The sequence below is a fragment of the Motacilla alba genome, chromosome 1A (assembly GCF_015832195.1).
Source record: "Motacilla alba alba isolate MOTALB_02 chromosome 1A, Motacilla_alba_V1.0_pri, whole genome shotgun sequence".
Lineage (NCBI taxonomy): Eukaryota > Metazoa > Chordata > Aves > Passeriformes > Motacillidae > Motacilla > Motacilla alba.
The window spans coordinates 56,487,028-56,505,377 of record NC_052031.1 but is presented as its reverse complement, the minus strand read 5'-3'; the positions used below and the strand labels follow the sequence as shown (position 1 = coordinate 56,505,377).

Sequence of the window (18,350 nt, the reverse complement as noted above, 5' to 3'; positions counted from 1 at the left end):
CTCGCTCTGTCCTTTCTCACTTCCAGGAGTTTGCGCTCTACCCCGCAGCCAAGTAACCCGAGCCGTCCCAGCACAGTTGTACCTGTGTTGTCTCGCTCGAGTGGCGATGCGTGGCAGGGTGACCCACCCAGGCCAGAGACATGCCGACATCAGGAGCCGCTAATTACGGACTGGAGGAGGAGCAGGGGGAGGCGGAAGCCTCCTACACCTGTTGATGCCAAGGGAGATCATATACACAGAGGACGCGAGTCACTAAAGTTGAGAAACTGAAAATTGTAGTTTAAAAAAAAAATTTAAAAAGGCAGCCCGTACCTGAGCTTCTGACGCGTTGCAAAGCAAGTTTCAAACGTACCCTCAAGCAGGAGGAACTTTTCTGTTAAATTCCTGGCAATGATTGTTTAACAAGTTCTTAATGAGTATGAACAAAGAAGGGACATTTAGGCTTTCATTTGGAAAAGCACCGTTGACTGCTAGGCTGCCGTAGGGTGGAGTAAATTGCATTGGAAGGTCACCAGAGATTTTGCAAAGCAGGTTAGGTGATATAATCAAGAACAGTTTAGATAGAGATATTCCTACCTGCAGCAAGAGTTGAACACGAGTTCTTTAGAGATGCCTTCTAGTCCCATGTTTTGATTCCCACGATATTTACGTGTTACTAAGGTGTTACAAATGTTGTACCTGTGGCAAAACCTTTCCACCGCAGAAATACTCACACTGCTGCAAACAAAAATGCTTTCCCCGCAAACAAGTAATCTGAAATTGCTTCTCCCCACCAATAACGCGTTTTTTTATTTTTTATTTTTTTTTTTTTTTATCAGAACAGGTCTAAAATTTTAAGTTAAAAGAGATTTCAAGATATTTTTGTCTGTGCAGCTGAGCAGAATTTAAATTAATGAGAGAGCTGCTGCTACTGAAGGTGTCAGTGCTCATCCTCCTTGGAGCATCCTGCTTGGATGTCATTCCTTGCCTGGTCCCTGGGTGGGAGCAACCCTCGGATGCAGAGGGAGGCAGGATGGGGTTTGTGAAGCCCATGGGAGCATTCAGGAGCCAGCAGCTGAATCGTGGGGGCTCGTAGGGCAAGCACAGTATCTGCAGCACTGCCATGTGCAGTCACCCCATGGGAAGGTGACAAAATAGGGAAGGAGGGTCTGGAGGCTAGACCTCTCTCTATAAGAATTCCAGAGCCAACATTTATGTCCCCTGGGGCTACTACAGCAGGGATGGTAAAATCTTAGTTTCTGGACATGGAGATGTATCCAACTAGCACAGGGATGGTAAAATCTTAGTTTCTGGACATGGAGATGTATCCAACTAGCAGAATTCAGATCACTTGTGTGCCTCCCGGCTATTTTACTATCACTTCCTGAAGCTTGAAGGGGGGGAGGGCAGTACTCCAATGACACCATCCACACCACTCACAGGTCTGGGCTGGGGTATGCGGAGTCTCAGAGAGCCAAGTCGGGACGTGGGAAGCAAATAATCTACCCCAAGTCCCCGTGGAGTGCATAACAAGGGGTAAATCGCTCTCCCAAAGTACCAAGCAGAGCAGTAGCATCATCACCTCTGAGCTAGTTCGACAGCTGCAAATCGCCTGAATAAAATAGTTTTCAAGATTTTGGTCCGGTTTTGGTTTGATGAGCAGTTTCCTATGTCATCTGTCAGCCGGTGAGGCGCATCCCGTGTGACCTAGGAGGGGAAAGCCGCTGGGGAGGGGTTGCTGTGACAATACAGGTGGCTCGTCCTCGTCCCTGCCTTAGATAAGCCAGCGGGCTGCTGGCCAGGGCTGAGCCCTGCGGCTGGAAAGGGCTCCCACAGAATTTACTCCAGTGAAAGCAGCGAAGTCACAGCACCGCTCTCCCAGGCCGGCACAAGTGAAGGGCTCGGGGAAGATGGGAAGGGAGAAGTGCGCGGCGTAGCTGGCACCCAGCGACAGAATAGAGGGCTCGGGACACGGCAGGGCAGGGGGGACATGCCAAGGGCTGCCTGCACACAGCTCAGGGTGATGGATGGAAGGAAGGCAGCCAGCAGGGTCTCCCAGATATTACACGTGCTCAGCCCTCGCAGCATCAGTCTCCCAGATGTTTTACGTACCATTTCTGGAGGACAGGTTCAGCCCAGATGGTCACAGAGCTGCAGATTTACCAGTGTGGTTAATGGCACGATCTTGCCCTTGGGGCTGTTTGTTCCTGCCTGAGGGCAGTCTCCTGCAGGCACAGGGAGTCTGGTGCAGCACTGCTCCTGCCTTTCCATCCAGCTGCTCCTGGGGTCATGTCAGGGAGTGGCTCATCCTGGGGTGCTGCAAGTGGTGACTCTGGCTGGGCTGAAGGACACTCACTCCTCCTCTCCTCCCTCATGCTTTTCAGCCTCAGCTGTTGTCTTGCGGTCTCTTGTGACTTTGCTTTTAGCCAAACAGAAATCTTCCCTCCCTTTGGAAAAGCAGATCTAACCCTCTTGTGATGCTGCCAGCAACCCTTGTCTGGTGTTCTCCTGCCAAGAGTCAGATTGAAGACTGAGACCCTTAAAACCCCTGCATTTTTTGTGCCATGGTATTCCAAATCAGCCTCAATGGGATTGACACTGGAGTGTGTTCCCATTCCCAGGTTTTTGGGGTTTTTTGTTTTCTTTTTCTTTTTAATCAAGTTTCTTTGAGAGGAAAGAAGAATAAAACCAGTGAATGGCTTTGCTCACAGACACTCACACCTTGGAATGAAGTTCCTGAGCCTCTAATAAGAGCTTTTTTTAAAAATAAAAAATGAAGCTGGCAGAAACAGAGAAATCCTTTTAGAGGCATTAGGATATTATGATATTTATTGATCAGTGTGCACCAACCCTGGTTTATGCACTATGATACATTTTGCCAGTTGAGTCAAGTGTGATAATAAACATCATGTCCAGCAAGTGGATTAATAGTGGAGATGTGATGTGAGAGACATTGGAGCACTGAGGGAAATTGGAACACCGTGGTACCTTCAGAGAGAAGGCAGGATGGCTGTTACATAATTTAAACCCAAAGTGAGGTGTTCTACCACAGACAAAAGGCCAGCAGTTCCCTGCTCTGCACAATAATGGCCTAGCAGGTCTCTGCTTCAGGTTTCTCCCCATTCCAAGAATCCCTAAGGGCAACTCCCCTGTAACTACAGCTGGCAGCAGGGAGACCTGGAAACATTTGAGTACATGGAAATGAAGTACTTGTTTGTCCCTGTAGGACCTTGAGATTGCAAAAGCTTTCCCTGGCCCAAGCCCAAAGTTAGAGAGTACTGAATTAATCATCACCGTCAAATTGCTTGGATCATATTGTAAAGTGTCATGCTGATTGTATAAAATAATTTTAATTTCTATCACATTTAAATAGATTTAATCATATTCAAAATTCAAATGCCATTTCAAAAGGAGTATATGTTTTGAGTTGGAGGGAAAATGTTTGTATAGAAAATGTCAATTTTGTAAAATTTTTTGTGTATTTTTAATTCATCTCACCATATTTCCTTTTAGTTTCAATACTCATTAAAAGTCACTTCTTCCTGCCAGAACCCCACTTTGAAAGAAATACCAGAAAGTCCCGAATCACTGGAAAAATCCCAAAGTAACTCCACCAACTACAGCAATGGACAAATTTCATAGCTACTAATAAGAACCCAGACCTGTAACGCTGTGGTCAGTAAGAGCTGCCAGTTCCCATAAATATGGTTGTTCTGATTCGGGTACCCAGATCAAGTTACAAACGCCCAGCGTTTTACTGCCCTCACCCCTCTATTTACATTTACTTGTAAACATTTGTTTCTTGTCAGACTGATGTTACCATTCATGGCTATAAAGTGAAGTTTTCCTGAGGGAAGGGAAACATCTACAGCATTTCCCAGATCTGGTGCAGCATGAGATGAAAAGCTCTGTGCTTCGCACTTAACCCACCTTGGGGTGTGGAGGTAAATAAGGCAGCGAGGACACCCTAAACCCAACCAGCCACTGTATTCTACACAAATAAAGGTCATTTTAACCCTTTTTTTCCTCCCTTGGTCCTTAAGGACATTTGCTATATTACAGCACTTCATGACTCTTCAGATGTGAATCACTCTTTACTCAGAGGCCATTTGGAAGTAAAATACATTTAGAACTATAAACAGATGTGAAAGTCCATTTTCAGAGAACATGCCTGGCTTGTTATTGATGCAGGGCTGCTCTTCCAAGGTGATAATGCAAGAAAGAAGATGGTCCAGTCTGAGTGCTGGAGCTTTGCAGAGCTGGACATTTTATGTTTAAATGTTTCCTCTTGAAGGAGGTGAACCATTTTGATATGAAACCTGTACCAGTCTGAAAGCAGTGTGTGTCGAGATTGCAAGGCAATGTGTGTATTCTATTGCTACCTGTTAGAGGTGTGGCAGTTATCTTCTGTTAATTGGGCAATTTTCTTTATCTCTTTCACAAACCAATCCTCCCCCAGGATGTATCTTCTGTTAATGGGACATTGAGTGCCACTGCATGACTGATAAAAATGACAGCATCCTATTGTGAGATGCTCCGCCCAAAGAGAAGAGCCAAGCATTACTAACTGGATATAATCTGAGATTTTGAGACATCAGGACAGCCTTTCTCACTGGATTCCCAGAGGAAGACCAGGCCCATCTACACCACCACTGGATCTTCAGGGGAAGACTACACCCTTCTACAGGATCACTTCTTCAACAGAACCACACCTGTCACTGCAGGAGGACTGCAGCCACCGATTCAGCTGGACTGCTACCAACACCCTGACCAACACGGTGTCAGGTTGTATTCTGACTCTGTCAGTGTTGTTTTATATTACTGCATAATTCATTTTATTTTTATTTTCTTCCCTAATAAAGAACAGTTGTTCCTGCTCCCATACCTGTGCCTGAGAGACCCCTTAATTTCAAAATTATAACAATTTGGAGGGAAGGGATTTACATTTTCCAGTTTAGGGGAGGCTCCTGCTCTCCCTACCATTCACCTGTCTTTTCAAACCAGACAGTGTGGCTAGTTTCACCAAAACTAGCTTGTAAAACAGGCAAAAATCCTCAGGTAGAGGAATAGGCATGGGTACATAGCACCCTTGTCAGCTGGATCACGGCAATCATTTAACAGATGTTTTTTCTTACTTTGTGTGTTGCAAGGGGTTTCATGTTTGGCTGAATTCCAGCAGACCTGTCTAGTTTTCCTGTTGGTGGCATCCCTCCTCAGTCCCACTTAGGTCCGTGCTGGTCTGGCTGGGCAGAGCTCCAGACTCAGGAGCCAGAGGCCAGAGCCCAAATCTCAAGGATTAGCAAATGCTTAAGCACTGACCTTCCCAGGTGCTAGAGGTGCTTTATGAGCCAAAAATCCCACAGCACTTATGCAAAGCAGAAACTACTCATGCCCAGGGAAATTTATTCCGCTCTGGGATGGAGCATGAGAGCAGGATCAACAAACCTACCAAAACACCAGAGAAAAACAGGTCCACGGATGATTTTCACTCCCCTTGAGACAACCAATGCCAGCACACAACACTTACTCAGTTTAAAGTGAGTATTTACCCACTGAAATATAGTCCTTTTGTTCACACTCAGAACTGCCGATGTTTACTGAGGTTTTCCGGGTTTCCACCAGGCTGTGGGTGGCTGAGTTAATTACGAAACATTTTCTGCAACTCATCCTCTCCTTAAAGCTTAATGGTCTTTCAACAGCCCCATGTCCTTCCCGGGCATTGCGTCAGGTTAAATGTTGTTTGATTTCCATTTGAAAAGCAGAATTGGTAGCAGGGTGTAATGTTTGCTGTTACCTCTAATCATTCATCCCTTAGCCACCCCTGGACTGATTAGGAAGGAGGAGCGGGCAGGGAAACTGGAGCGGTTTTCTGTAGTAACCATGGAGTCGGTAAACACAGCAGGGCTCTCAGCCCCGACCAGTGCATAAGGCGTGTGTTCACTGTTCACAGGTGGCAGGGCTGCCTTAAGCCCACAGGAGGAGGGAAAACACCCTTGCCTACAGCAGCAGGGTAGGATTAGGGATTAATCCCACTGCCATGACCGGGAGGTGCAGACAGCGAAGACAGGCACTTTGTTTTCCTGGCTGAAGAACCCAGAGCAGGTGCAGCTTTTGGGCTGGTGGAGGAGACTCCTTCTGTGGGGACCCATGGCTGTGCCCTGCCCTGTGACACTGCAGTGACCATGTTTTCCCTGAAGCTGCTCAGGGCTCACCCACTGCAGGTGGCTCCTCGAGAGCTGCGGTAGTTGGGAGCCTCCATCAGTGCTGCACAGTTTTGCTTTTCCTGGATCCAGAGAGAAAATAACAGCCAATCTGGAGTAGGTGAACTAAAATAAAATGAAGGTAAAATTAAGTGAAGCTAAAGGCAGCGGAGCTGTGCACAGTGGTAGTGGTGCTTTGGGGGCGGTCAGCGGGACAGGTCACTCTCGTGAGTGTTGTGCGCAGGTGAAGTCCATGAAGTCCAGAGGATCTTCCCCAAGCTGTGGTTTCCATTTCCAAAGGAAGCACTGAAACTCATGCCCTCCCCAGGTTTCCATCAAATGACTCTAAGGTGGCAAATGCCAGGATGAGCAAGGGCCACAGCTCTGATTTTGTCTCTGATGCAGCACCTGGCCCTGGGAGCAGCAACAGTGGGGACTTCCCAGCAGTGCATCAGCACTGACAGCCCAGATCTGCCTGGAGCCATCCCTTGCTGAGGGCAGAGCCCCTCTGCCAGCCTCCTTCTGGCCCTTGTACTCTGTGAGTAAAGGCACCTAAAAAAGGCAGCTCCAGCTCCTTCTAGAGTGGCTGAGCTGGGAATACTTCCAGTGTGGATAGCAGGCAGCTGCAGCATGGCCAGGCTGGTCTCTCTCAGTGCTGTCCTCCCTGCTCCCTAAACACTTCCAGGGCTGCTCTTCTCCAACCAGAGCACCACTGGCATGAGCAAAGCCTCTCCTGTTTTACAGCCCTTCTGCTCTGTTCAGCTCCAGAGCCAGTACTGTGGCCAGGCACTGCTTGTTGCCCAGGGCATGGCCACCCCACTGCTCCCACAGCTGGAAATGACCTTGCCAGCACCCCTGGGGAGGGAGAACCATGGTGCTGCTGCTGCACAGGTAACCACGAGTGCACTGGGATAAAAAATGGCACAGAGACCTGTAGGGAAGTGAGGCTTTGCCTCACTTTGCGCGGGGTCCAAGAGCTGCCCCCAGCAGCTGCCCTCACACACAGGTTACCTGCTGCCAGCCTCTTCTGTTTGCCCTGCAGGGAGCTGCAGACCCCTGGGAAGCAGCTCCCAAAGGAACAGGGAATTAAAGCAAACAGAAGATAACCTAGGGCAGCCTCTCAACATGCCAGGCTGTGAACCATGACAGCTCCAAAGGGGATTCCCAGTACTGGGAAGTGCTCCCAGCCCGGAGTGGCTGCCAGCATGTCAGGAGCAGGAGCCGGTGCTCTCAGCTGTCATGGCCACTGAGCCCAGAGGTGCCCTTACATGCTCCACTAATCTGTAAAAATAACAGTGGAGACCCCTCCTGCCCTCCTGGGGCCTTGAGGACACCTGAGATATTTCAGGCACAGGGGCATCTTCCGTTCCCAGCTGTTAGCTTCCAAATTTTGGACATTAAGGATTTCTCTCAGGTGCCAATGGCTCCATGCTGGATGCAGGTTTGTGTCCCAGCTGGAGGTCTAGAGGTGTGATCTCAGCCCTCCAGAGGCATTTACTTGTTTCCCCCTATTGGCTCACCTGTTTTTTTTTCCCCAGTAAATCAATCAATCAATAGGATTATTACAGTTCAAAAGAATATATGTTTGTATTTGCACAACATATTCGATAATCTGGCCAGGTTTGTGGTCAGCACAAAACTGCTGTGCACCTGCACAATGCATCTGGCTAATTCTGCTTGTTCTTTTCCACTCTAGAACCAGCTCTCCTCACTGCTCCAACAGGATTCTGTGGGGTAGCACCACCCACAGGAGTCTGCTCAGGGAGTTGATCCAGTTGCTCTGTACCCGCTGACCCGTGCAAGAGCACCTTCTCAGCATTCCTGTGTGTCCAGAGGGTATCCTAGGTGCAGGGACAGGACATCTCATTGCACACGTCTTTGCCCTGCATAGGACACTGCCCCTCAGCCCTTCCTAGAGCCCCCAACTCTGCAGCTTCAGCTGTCCCCTCTGTCCCACCCTGCAGGAATGTCACAGGGCTCCTGAGGAACACAGCCAAGGAGTTCCATGGCACGCTCCAGGTGATCCTGCCTGTCCTGCCACAGGAGGCAGATCACCTGCACAACTTAATGGCAGCTAATCATGGCATGGTCCACTGGCTGCCTGGTCAGGCTGCCCCTTCTAAAGGCCTTGGAAAAACACAGGGTGGTTGGAACAGTGGTGTTCAAATGTCTGCCTTGCACAGCTCTTTGTGGCGAAACAAGTGTGAGAAATTTAAAAAAAAAACCAAAAAGAACCCTAACATAATAAGGAACAGCAGCAAAGTTTTCAATGTCTTAATCCTCAAATCCCGCCTCCACTTAAAAGAAAAAGCATTTTTTTTGTGAAGAAAAATTAAGGAAAGCCTGAGGGGCAAAAAGCAGAAAAGAAAAGCCACTGACTCCTGTGTGCCTGAAAGTTTTTTTGTCGGATGCAGATTTTGAGGGGTGCTGTGTATCAACCTAAGAATCACAACAAAATGCAAGGAATTGACTCTTTCTGCTTTGTCCTGAGAGCAGAGAGAGACATGGAATTATTTTAAGGTCACTTGCACAATGATGTGTGGGCCTGCAGATCCCATTTTCTTCCCTCTCCAAAAGATGCCAGGGGATCACCTCACCCAGGACTCTGAGACCATCTGGAAAATATCATCCAGTGTATTATTCTCTGTGCCAGAGGGATATTTATAGATAAAATAAATAATGTTGTCACAATCCAAACAAATAAGGCGAGGCTGCAAGGCCTCTCCCCCAATGGAGTGTCTCCTCCCCCATCTCTGTGCATGGCTTTGCCCCAGGAGGGGCCAACTGGGATATTTTATGTCCCTTCCAACCCAAATCATTCTATGATTCCATGACGCTTCCAAATTCAGCTAGTTTTGGAGAGCAGGCAGGAGCAGTCCAAACAGTCCCTCACAGGACCAGGCTCCCTCTAAGTCCCTTGCCCAAATCTGCTCTATAAAACCATATAATGCTCAAAAGGCTGTAGATTTTTGACACAAAATATGGTAATTTCAAAGGAATTTCTCACAAGAAGTGACACCCTTCCCCTCAGCTGAGCAGTTCAGGTTATTATTCACTGTTTGGATCTAACCCACTGAACAAAATACTGCCTTTGCTGTTAGAAAGGAAAATCTGTTGAGCTAGTTCAGGCCAGCTGTCATTACAGGCTTCCTAAATTTATTCATGGAAAATTAAATATACTCTTTAGATAGGAAGATAGGTACATATCTGTGTCTCCAAAGTGGTTTCAGGCTCTCAGTTTGTAAACTAATGGATATAATTCTCTTTGCAGCACTACCTAGTGTGGCTCTGGGGTGTAATGATATTATGGTCATGGAAATGAAATGAAGAGCACATGGCTGACCTTTCCCAGCTCAGGTCTGTCTTCCCAAAGGAAGTGTGTAGAATACTAACCATCTGGTTTATCCTATATTTCCTTCCCATTGGAGGTTTATCTCATCATTCCCAGGAGTGTAGGAAATCCTGTTTCAACACAGCTTCTTCTTGTCCGCTGGACCTGTGCTGGAATCACAAAACAGAATATTCCCAGCTGGAAGGGACCCATATGGATCACCAAGTCCAGTTGAGGGAAGGAAGTATTGGGTTTGGGGCCCTTGGGATGTGGCCGTTTGCAAATGACAGAGAAACAGTGATGAACCTCATGCTGGGGGACATAAAGCAGGTAGCAGAGAGGAGAGGTAGGAAAAACGTTCCCTGACAGTTTTGAAGTTTAAGCAGACATCAGAGTTATGTAATATGGATGTGCTCATGTTTGTGTTTTGGCTTGGGTTTTTTTGTGCCCTGTATTTTGTACTGCTCTTCCAGAGTAGGGCAGCACCCTCAGCTGGAGAATAACAAAATAGCTGTTATTACCTCATCTTCTAAAACCAGGCCTGCATCTTTCACGTGCTTTGGGCTGACTGTTTAGATGCAGCAGTTTGTGGACTGAAAGAAGGAGGATGTTGGAATTGAGAAGAAAGGATTTACTCCTTGGAGTTCAGTTGTCTGCAGTTAGGGAGAGGAGAAGCGATTATGAGCAATTGCAGTGCCTGAGCAGTGCACAATGCCAGTCCATCTCCCTGTGATCCACATTCTGTTCTTCTGTAGTTAGGTGTCAGATTCAAGAAGCTGGAGTCTTTGTTCTTTTTGGCAAAACACTGGACTTTCCATAGCAACATAGAGCACCTTGTATTTCTGCTGGGTGACTAAATGACGAAAGATTCTTTCTGCAGGATCTTGTATGAAGTTCCATCTTCTCCTTCCCTGCAAATGAACTTGGTCCAGGCTCAATGTATGGATGCAGGAAGATGCAGGGGAGCAGGGAAGAGCTGTCACCAAGTGTGTGCAGTGCTTGTCCTGCTGTTGTCTCCTTCAAAAGACAGCCTCAAATCAGATCCCACCACTTCCAGGATGTGCTTGGCACAAATTCAAACATTTTGCTGGCTGCTCAGAATGCCAGTCAGTTTTTTCTCTGAGTCTTGCAGTCCTGAAATGGAGCACCTTCCCTACAACCAGCATGGAACACACCTGTAGCCCCAGTCATCTTTCTCCTAGGGAACCAGGGTGTGGTCATGGCATTTGTGTGCTGCGGTCTCACAGTCTTGCCAGCTTTTGGGCCCTGGAGGCTCTTTCCACATTCCCCAAATGGAGAGAAAAGCAAAAATTCATGTGTTTGGATGATGATTAAACACAGCTTTCTGATACTATGTAAATAATTTTGATACTTAGTCTATGGTTACAGGCATTTGTAAAAAACTTCAGCCTTTGTTTCCAGCAATCCTGTCCATCTGAAAGGATGTGCATTTCAAAACAGATCTTCTGTGTGGAAGCTACATTAAAAATTAAAAATAGCATGTTCTGCCTTATCTAGCCTGTTTTTTTTCTACAAGTTCTTCAAACCAGGTAACAAAAATGGTTTAGTTCTAGTCAGTCAGGTTTAGTCCGATTTTTAAAATCCTGTTGTAGAGCTTCAGAGTTTCAAGCTGCATGGTATCAAGAAATACTTTATTAAACAGGAGTGCTCTTCGGAACTTCAATCATTGGAATGTTCTTCTCAGTCCTAGCTTTTAACAGCTTGTTTCTATGAAATGTAAACTTCTACCACTGGGATTTAGCACGCGTAGCGTAATTTGTTTAGCATATGAACCATAGGTACCAGCTCAGTCAATAAACAACTCTTTTTCACTGTCATTTTTTCCACCTTCTTGAATCTTACTGCATTTTAGTCTTTAATTTCAGGTAATTCTTCTTTTTAAACAAGCAAGCAAACAAACAAAAAGCACGCAAAATTGCATTTCCTTGTGGGGCACATGTAGAATGTATCCATGTTATCAGAGTTGTAGGAGTATGTCAGTTTCTACAGAAGAAAAGATCCAGCTTTTGCCTCAAGATCACATGGATTTACTTGAATGGTGCAGAGTAAATTTTCTTTCTGAATCCCTCTAAAAAAAAAGAAACGCTGTCCTATGAAGCTGGATTAGCCCAGACTGAGACACCAGGCTGCAGTTCACAGGATGGCCATAATACACAGGAATCACCAGGGTCTGTTTCACAGCTGGAGCAGGGAGAGGCTCACATCTTTATCTTTCCTTCTTCCTTCTCTTCTCCTTTGTCCTGCACCGTGACAGTATTTCTTTGTCCATCTCACTGTCCTTTTGCCTGTACCTGTCTGCATCTGCTGCTCAGTCCTTCTCCCTTGCTGTACTCTTCTCTTCATAACCCTCTGTCCTGCTGGCCATCCCTCTCTTTCTCCATACCTCTGCAGCACCTTCCCCCCACACCCACCTGCCATGGTCATTTTCTCTCTCTGTCCTTGCTTCTCTCTTTGTCTCTGTATCCCTCTGTCCTTCCTGTGTGTTTAGCACTCTGTCTTTTTATTTGTCCTTCTCCTGTTCCTTTTTATTCCCTGTCGCTCTATCCTGCTCCCTGTGCCACTGTTTTTCACTGGATCCTTCTGTCCTGTTCCTTGTCCCTACTCTTTTTAAATCCCTCTCCGTTGTGCTGCCCATCTATTGCTCTTCGTTTCTGGTTCCCGGGGAGTCCCCGGGGACCTCCTAAGCTGTATGTTCGCTGGTAGCAGCAGGCAGGCAAGGAGACTCCACACGGCATCTGAGGGTGCTGATTAGATGAGGGTTTATTGGGGGGTCCCACCCCCGGGAGCAGCAAGGTTTCTGAGGGGGAAGGAAGGAAGGGGGAAGGGAGGGGGGAGAGAGGGAGAGCCTAGGGAGAAAAAGGGCCAAGAGAGCACCTGGTCTCCTCCTCACAGTTGAAGAGGGAGATTCAAAGTGGGTGCGGAATAAGACTTGGGCCAATGGGATTACAGACACATGACACTGCAGGGGAGGATCACAGCTTGGAATAAACCGCACATTTTCGAGGGGTGAGACAGAGCATACCATTTAACTAAAATGCAACACCACCCCCATCCCAGTTGTTTTTATTTCATCTCCATTCCGCACCCTGTTGTTCCTTTTCTTCCTGTGTCCTCTTTGCTCCCGCTCCTGGTTTGTCTGCCCCTGGTGCTCCCATCCCGCTGCTGGATGGCTCCGTGAGCGCAGATTGGGATCCGAGTGCTCCAGCCCGACGGGGGCAGCAGCAGGGACGGTAGGAGACAGCTCCTGCCTCTGCCCCGAGCGCGGGAAGGGAGCAGGAGCCGGGACCTACCGGGACACGCTGACCCTGGGCGGCTGGACGGCCACCAGCCTGTGACAGTGAAACTGAGCTTCAAGGTCCCTTCCAATGCAGGCCATTGCATGATCCATGGGAACACTGCAATATCTCCATGTGAATGGAGCAAGGTTTATAAATATAGGAAAGTTTTGGTAACACTTGGGTTTTGTTGACATTTCTATTAATGATTGTTAAATCATGTGGGGAGATAACAGGACAGATAGGAAAATGGAGTTTGTCCCCAGACTTATTTTTATTTATTTATTATTTATGCTTATGTACATGTTCATCATGTTCATATAGATATGTGCATTATTATACATGTGTTTATGGGTGAGACACACAATCTTTATGAATCTGCTAGGCTCTGGGGAGATTTACTTCCTCCGAAAATGATGATTCCAATGCATATCAGGGTAGGCATTGGTGTAGTGTGGGGTGTTGCTGAGTATTACCTGAATGGGTGCTTCAAGTGAGAGGGCCTAATTCTAGGAAATAAAACTGTTTGTCTGTCCCACATGAGTTGCAAATTTCTCCAGTGTTGTGGTGTCATCCTTTGGTTTAATAAGAGTGAGTTTTCTTGCAGTACTGACTTAAATAAAACAACTGCAAAATACTGACATAATTTAGCTCCACTTTACAGTGTTTTAGAGTTGTCATTTTTTAATTTGGTCTCATTCTCTCAGAGCAAATTTCACAACAATTACAGTAGTTGTTTTTACAGTATTGAGCACTTTTTTCTTGATTCCTGTCAACAGTAACTTCTCTCCTCCTGTACCATCCCTTGTAACGGTTTATGGGCTGTTTGGCTTTTTTAAAGAAAATATTTATGGCCATTTTTGTCCACAGTGTTTCTGCCTTTTACTAACATTTTCCAATTAATTAAACCTTATTTTATTGTTTTATATGATATATATGTATTTCTTTTTTTTTCTATGCATAATGATCTTTGTTATCTGAAAATTGTATTGCATGTTAAATCCCTCTTGCTCGTCATAATTATCATAAGTTTTTCACCTTCAGCCCATGACCTTTTGGTGCCTTTTAAAAATTTATCTTGATATATTATGGTATTTGCCTAATTTCTTATCATATCAATACAATCTTACTAAACCTGCCCAGAATCTACTGTATTATTGTGCTTGTGAAATTCTTCTGTGGGTAACGATGGACTCATTTTGTCAGTAAAACCTTATTTCCATAGAAAGCATTTGGAACTGGCTGCAAGTCCAAAAGCTCAGCCCCAAGCCCGAAGTGCTTTTCATTGCCCAGCGCTCTGCCTGTCCCCGCGTTTCAGTGAGTGTTGAGGAACACCAGCAGATGGGGCTGAAACGCTGCAGAGTGAAGCACTTCCAGCACAGAGTGGACATCGGGAGAGGGGGAATGTCGCTGAGTTGGAGCACCCGGTTAACTCCTGCTGTCTGCTGAACTATCCAGAAGAAGATGCCCTGCTGCAGGAGGAGCCAGGAGGCAGAGAAGAGGCACCACAAGTTGTGGATTTGGAGCAGCTGGTGCCCGTGGGGGGTGTGTACCACATCTCTGCCCTGCGGCTGCCACCCCAGGCCCAGGACGTCGGGGACTGGACCATGGTGGAGGTGAGGGAGGACAGGGATCAGCCCCTGGCACCCCCGAGGAGCTGCTCCTGAGGTTTGTCACTGCTGTCACATGCACTGCACACGAGTTCCTGAGCAGCAAACTAACCAAGCAAGGTTTGCAAATAATCCATTTTTCACGTGTGAAAGGTAAAAGCACAGTGGTACCAAAATCACTGCTGGTTCAGCTCCAGGCTCTTCAGGCTGGTTGAGGACTGTGGTCACTGGGTTCTGGTTCCTCTAGCACTGACCTACCCCACAGATGGCACTGTGAAGCCGGAAACCTTTAACGAGCAAAATTCCCAAAAAGCCAAACTCAGAGGGCAGGACTGTGGGCAGGGGAAGAGGCCCAGGATGTTCATTCCCAGCCCTTGTGACCTCTCCTTCCCTCTGACACTGTGGGGACAGTGGAATTACACCTGCTTTTGCCTCCCCTGCTCCTGGTGTCTGAGGCTGGGGATCTGTGAGAAATGGCTGTGCCCCTGCTGTAGCCCTGCCTTGAGGGTGCCTCCAGCAGCACAGGAAGGGGCCCAAGGCCTCGTGGTAGCTGCTCTTCTACTGCCTTCAAAGCTGTCCTTGGAAATGTGCAGTATTAGCAAACAATTTTAAATGGTGTGTTAAAAAGCTTTGCAGTGGTTAGATGAACTCAAAGAAAAAAAACCCTGCTTTTTCTGATAAACCTGTGCTTTTTCTCTCTTGCCAAAGCTGCTGGATGTTGGATTGGAGGTGTATCCATATTCCCCAGGAGAGGCTGAAGATGGCACACAGGAAGCAGTACAGATAACCCTGAGGCTCCCTGATAATGTGATTTATTTTAAAGTGCCTGTGGTAGCCCAATGGGATCCTGCAGGTATGAACTTAGGACATAAATTTATTTCAAATTTGAATAGTGGAATTTATACCTGAGTTGGACTGTTGTTACAATCCAGCTGTAAAGATAAGGGCCAGTTTGGAACTCAGAAATAGTTTGGGGATGGCAATGTTAATAAAAATAATTTAAAAAAAACCCTAAAAATCCCCAAATCAGTTATTACTTCTTTGGTCTTGTTTACTTCAGCATTACTGCCAGAAGCCTTCCATGTATATCTTTCCATCCTCTTTGTCCAGGCCAGCAGTGGAGAACTGATGGCATCAGCAAGATAACCTACGAGGCAGAAGAAAAGAGCATCACATTTAGTATGGGTGCCTTTCATACAGTAGCCCTTCTCCAGGATGCTCACCTGAACCTGCCCTATCAGGCCTGGGAATGGCACCCTACTGGTGTGGATGAAGGACTCTTCACAGTTACTGCAGTCTTTGCAACCATTCAGATACAAATTAAGGTACTGTCAATAATTTTTTTTAATCAAACATTTGCAGATAAAAACCACCATAACCATTACAGTGTCCCTGATTAAGAGTTTGGGATGCTTCCACAAGAACAATATGAACCTCTCTTCCTTTCCAAGCACTGCACTGGTTATTTAATTTCAGTTATTTACTATGAGAAATAGTACATTTCACATAGTGCAAATGTGCATTTGCTCTGGACAGTTTCAGTCAGTGCTTTGCTGCTGGTTTTGCCTTGCTGCATTCAAGCCTGTTCCACCTGTTAGAGAGCTGAAAAGTGTTCCTCTCTCCTCCCAGCTCCACCAAGAGAAACACAGGGATTTCTAGCAGTCTACTACTAATGCTCCTTGTTCTCAAAGTTCAAGCTACTCATGATTATCCATCTGTTCATTGGTGTATAAATCAGTACACCAGTGTAATTTCTGATTCCTACACAAAGCTGGCTTTCTTCAGGATCTGTAAATGAAAGGTCACAGCCCAGAGTAGCAGATGAAGTGGGTAATACCCAGCATAGCAAAAATATCAATATTTGAAGCCTAAACCTGAAAGGAACTTCCATGACCAGTAAATTGCTTTCACTGGTTTGTACAACAGGATAATCAGTGTATGTTGTCTTCAGTAGTGGTGGAAGAGGAGGAGGTGCTTCCCCACATCACAGGAAAATGGATGAGTCCTTTGGCCCTCAGGGCAGCTTTGAAAAGAGCTGGAGTGAACATTTTCCCAGCAGAGTACTCTCCCAAGTATGTCCCTGTGCCCAGGAAGGTGAGTGCCAGAGAGGTTCCTGGTGGTTTTTCCCCATTTTTCACTAAGGTCACCCTTTCCTGCACTGGGAGCTGTGCTGCTGCCAGCTGAGCCAGGGACTGAGTAAAGCAGGCTCTGGCACTGCTGTAACACAGGGAAATAGAGAGAGATCTGTTTGTCCGATTTGTACTTGTGCACTGCAGGCTGCCCTGGCAGAAGTGAAGGCCTATGAACAGATGGCTCTGCTTGCAGCTGCTTTTGCTTTTGCTCACAGCAAGTGGAATGGAGAAGCAGGGCCAGAGCAAGTCGTGTTCAAGGTTTGTGGAGTCCCACCAAACTTCCAGGGCAGACCAGCACTGACCCCTTCCCCAGTTAGAAACATTTAACTCACCCATGGTGGCTTCAGCCCCTGCCTCAGTTCAGTGTCACAGACTGCACCTGAGAGTTCTCAGGGGACACAAGTCTCAGCAACAAGGACACTTGCTAAGGAAAATGGAACTGAAAAGTCACCAAGGGAGGCTTTAGCCAGAGCTAGGGTGACAGAGCTTCATGCTCTTCAGAGGCCCCTTGAAAATCAGCTATTTGCTCTGCCAGCTTTTTAAAGAACAGCTGGGACTTTCTTCGTGCCTGTAGGGTTTCTTTTGCTCACTGCTGCAAAGCAGGGAATGAGCAACCCCTCTGTTGGTTTGTCTCCACCTGTGAACTAAAACACATGGTTAAAAACTTTTCCCAGCCAGACAAACACTCCCACGTGTGGCTGGAGAAAGGTGGCACACTCCACTGCTGAAAGCTGCAGTGGCTTTCTCACTCTCAGGTTAAGTGCATGTGACACACAAATATTAGAATTTGTACTCTGACCATGGCACAGGCTTCACTTCACAGTGCATTTCTTCCTGCTATAGGTAAGTGAACATCTCACAGCAAGTTCTGCCAAAGGCAACAACTGGTCTCTTTTTATGTTCAATGGTGAGAAAGTGCAACACCTCAAGCTCACTGAAACCAGTGAAACTTTTTCAGAAGAGCTGGAAGAAGAGTCTGAATTTCACTCCACACTCTACCACATGCTCAAGGATTCTGCCAGCAACAAAGCCATGGATAAAGTGGACAGAGCTGGCTTCCTCTTCATTGATTCTGTGTATCAGCTGCTCCTTGCTACCAGAGTCTTAGCATACTCTTAGATACTGCATGCTTTCCTTCAAAACTTTATTATCAAAAGCTTTTAATAAAGTTACATTTCAAGTCTTAAATCCTTTTCTATTCAAAACATTAAAACAGGTTCTAAAATGCAAACATTTTATCTTTGTTCAAGCAAAATACATTCTTTATTCAATTGTGGCTAGACCACCTAGACATGTTTACTGTTAGCTACGTTCAAAATTGCTATTCTATTGTAAACCTCAGTAGAACTGAGACCCTTTTAGCTACTTTTAAAGATGATCAGGGAAAATACTTTTTTTTCATTTCAAGTCATGCTTTAAAGAAAAAAAAAACACCTTCATTTCCCCCCCCAAAAATACCCACAGCCCAACAAAACAAATCCAGACAAGTAACCTTTACACCAGCTTCAGCCCCTGTCCTGCAGGGCGTGGCAGCGCAGCCCTGGCAGGAGAACCGGGGTTATACCGGGGGAGGGCCGTGGTGGTGCAGTCCTGTGTAGGGCCACAGCAGCTGCTGCAGCGACCTCCAGGAGTCCCCAGTGCCCACAGGGGCTGCATCTGCTGGCCTCTGCAGGGACAGCCCCGTCAGGAAGCTCGTGAGAGCAGCCAGCAGGATCAGGATGGACACGGACACCCAGAGGGTTTTGTTGGCGTTGCAAAAGGAAGCCTTGAAGTGGGACGCCCACGCTGACATCGAATTGTAC

The 18,350-nt window shown here is 46.7% G+C and overlaps 3 protein-coding genes across 8 annotated transcripts in view; 1 reads left to right on the top strand and 2 right to left on the bottom strand.

Moving 5' to 3' along the window:
- Positions 1 to 214, bottom strand: part of LOC119708402 (lactosylceramide 4-alpha-galactosyltransferase-like) — an 18,692-nt gene extending 18,478 nt beyond the window's left edge. The window contains exon 1 of one of the 4 annotated variants that reach the window (XM_038154817.1): positions 83 to 214. The gene's annotated coding sequence lies outside the window, so the exon portion shown is untranslated. The other 3 variants (XM_038154806.1, XM_038154811.1, XM_038154807.1) reach the window with 3 other exon arrangements.
- The window catches only part of LOC119708466, a 25,414-nt gene extending 7,709 nt beyond the window's left edge, over positions 1 to 17,705 (top strand). The window contains exons 3-11 of the mRNA XM_038154930.1: positions 5,795 to 5,868; positions 13,192 to 13,243; positions 13,977 to 14,123; positions 14,265 to 14,422; positions 15,125 to 15,269; positions 15,527 to 15,741; positions 16,343 to 16,510; positions 16,693 to 16,806; positions 17,392 to 17,705. Of these exons, the coding sequence (XP_038010858.1) occupies positions 5,795 to 5,868; positions 13,192 to 13,243; positions 13,977 to 14,123; positions 14,265 to 14,422; positions 15,125 to 15,269; positions 15,527 to 15,741; positions 16,343 to 16,510; positions 16,693 to 16,806; positions 17,392 to 17,667 (1,349 nt within the window). The 3' untranslated portion in view covers positions 17,668 to 17,705. The remainder of the gene's footprint in view (positions 1 to 5,794; positions 5,869 to 13,191; positions 13,244 to 13,976; positions 14,124 to 14,264; positions 14,423 to 15,124; positions 15,270 to 15,526; positions 15,742 to 16,342; positions 16,511 to 16,692; positions 16,807 to 17,391) is intronic.
- IRAG2 (inositol 1,4,5-triphosphate receptor associated 2) overlaps positions 17,676 to 18,350 on the bottom strand; it is a 29,945-nt gene continuing 29,270 nt past the window's right edge. For all 3 annotated transcript variants that reach the window (XM_038154946.1, XM_038154947.1, XM_038154948.1), the window contains one exon: positions 17,676 to 18,350. In XM_038154946.1, coding sequence (XP_038010874.1) covers positions 18,107 to 18,350 — 244 coding nt within the window. In that variant the 3' untranslated portion in view covers positions 17,676 to 18,106.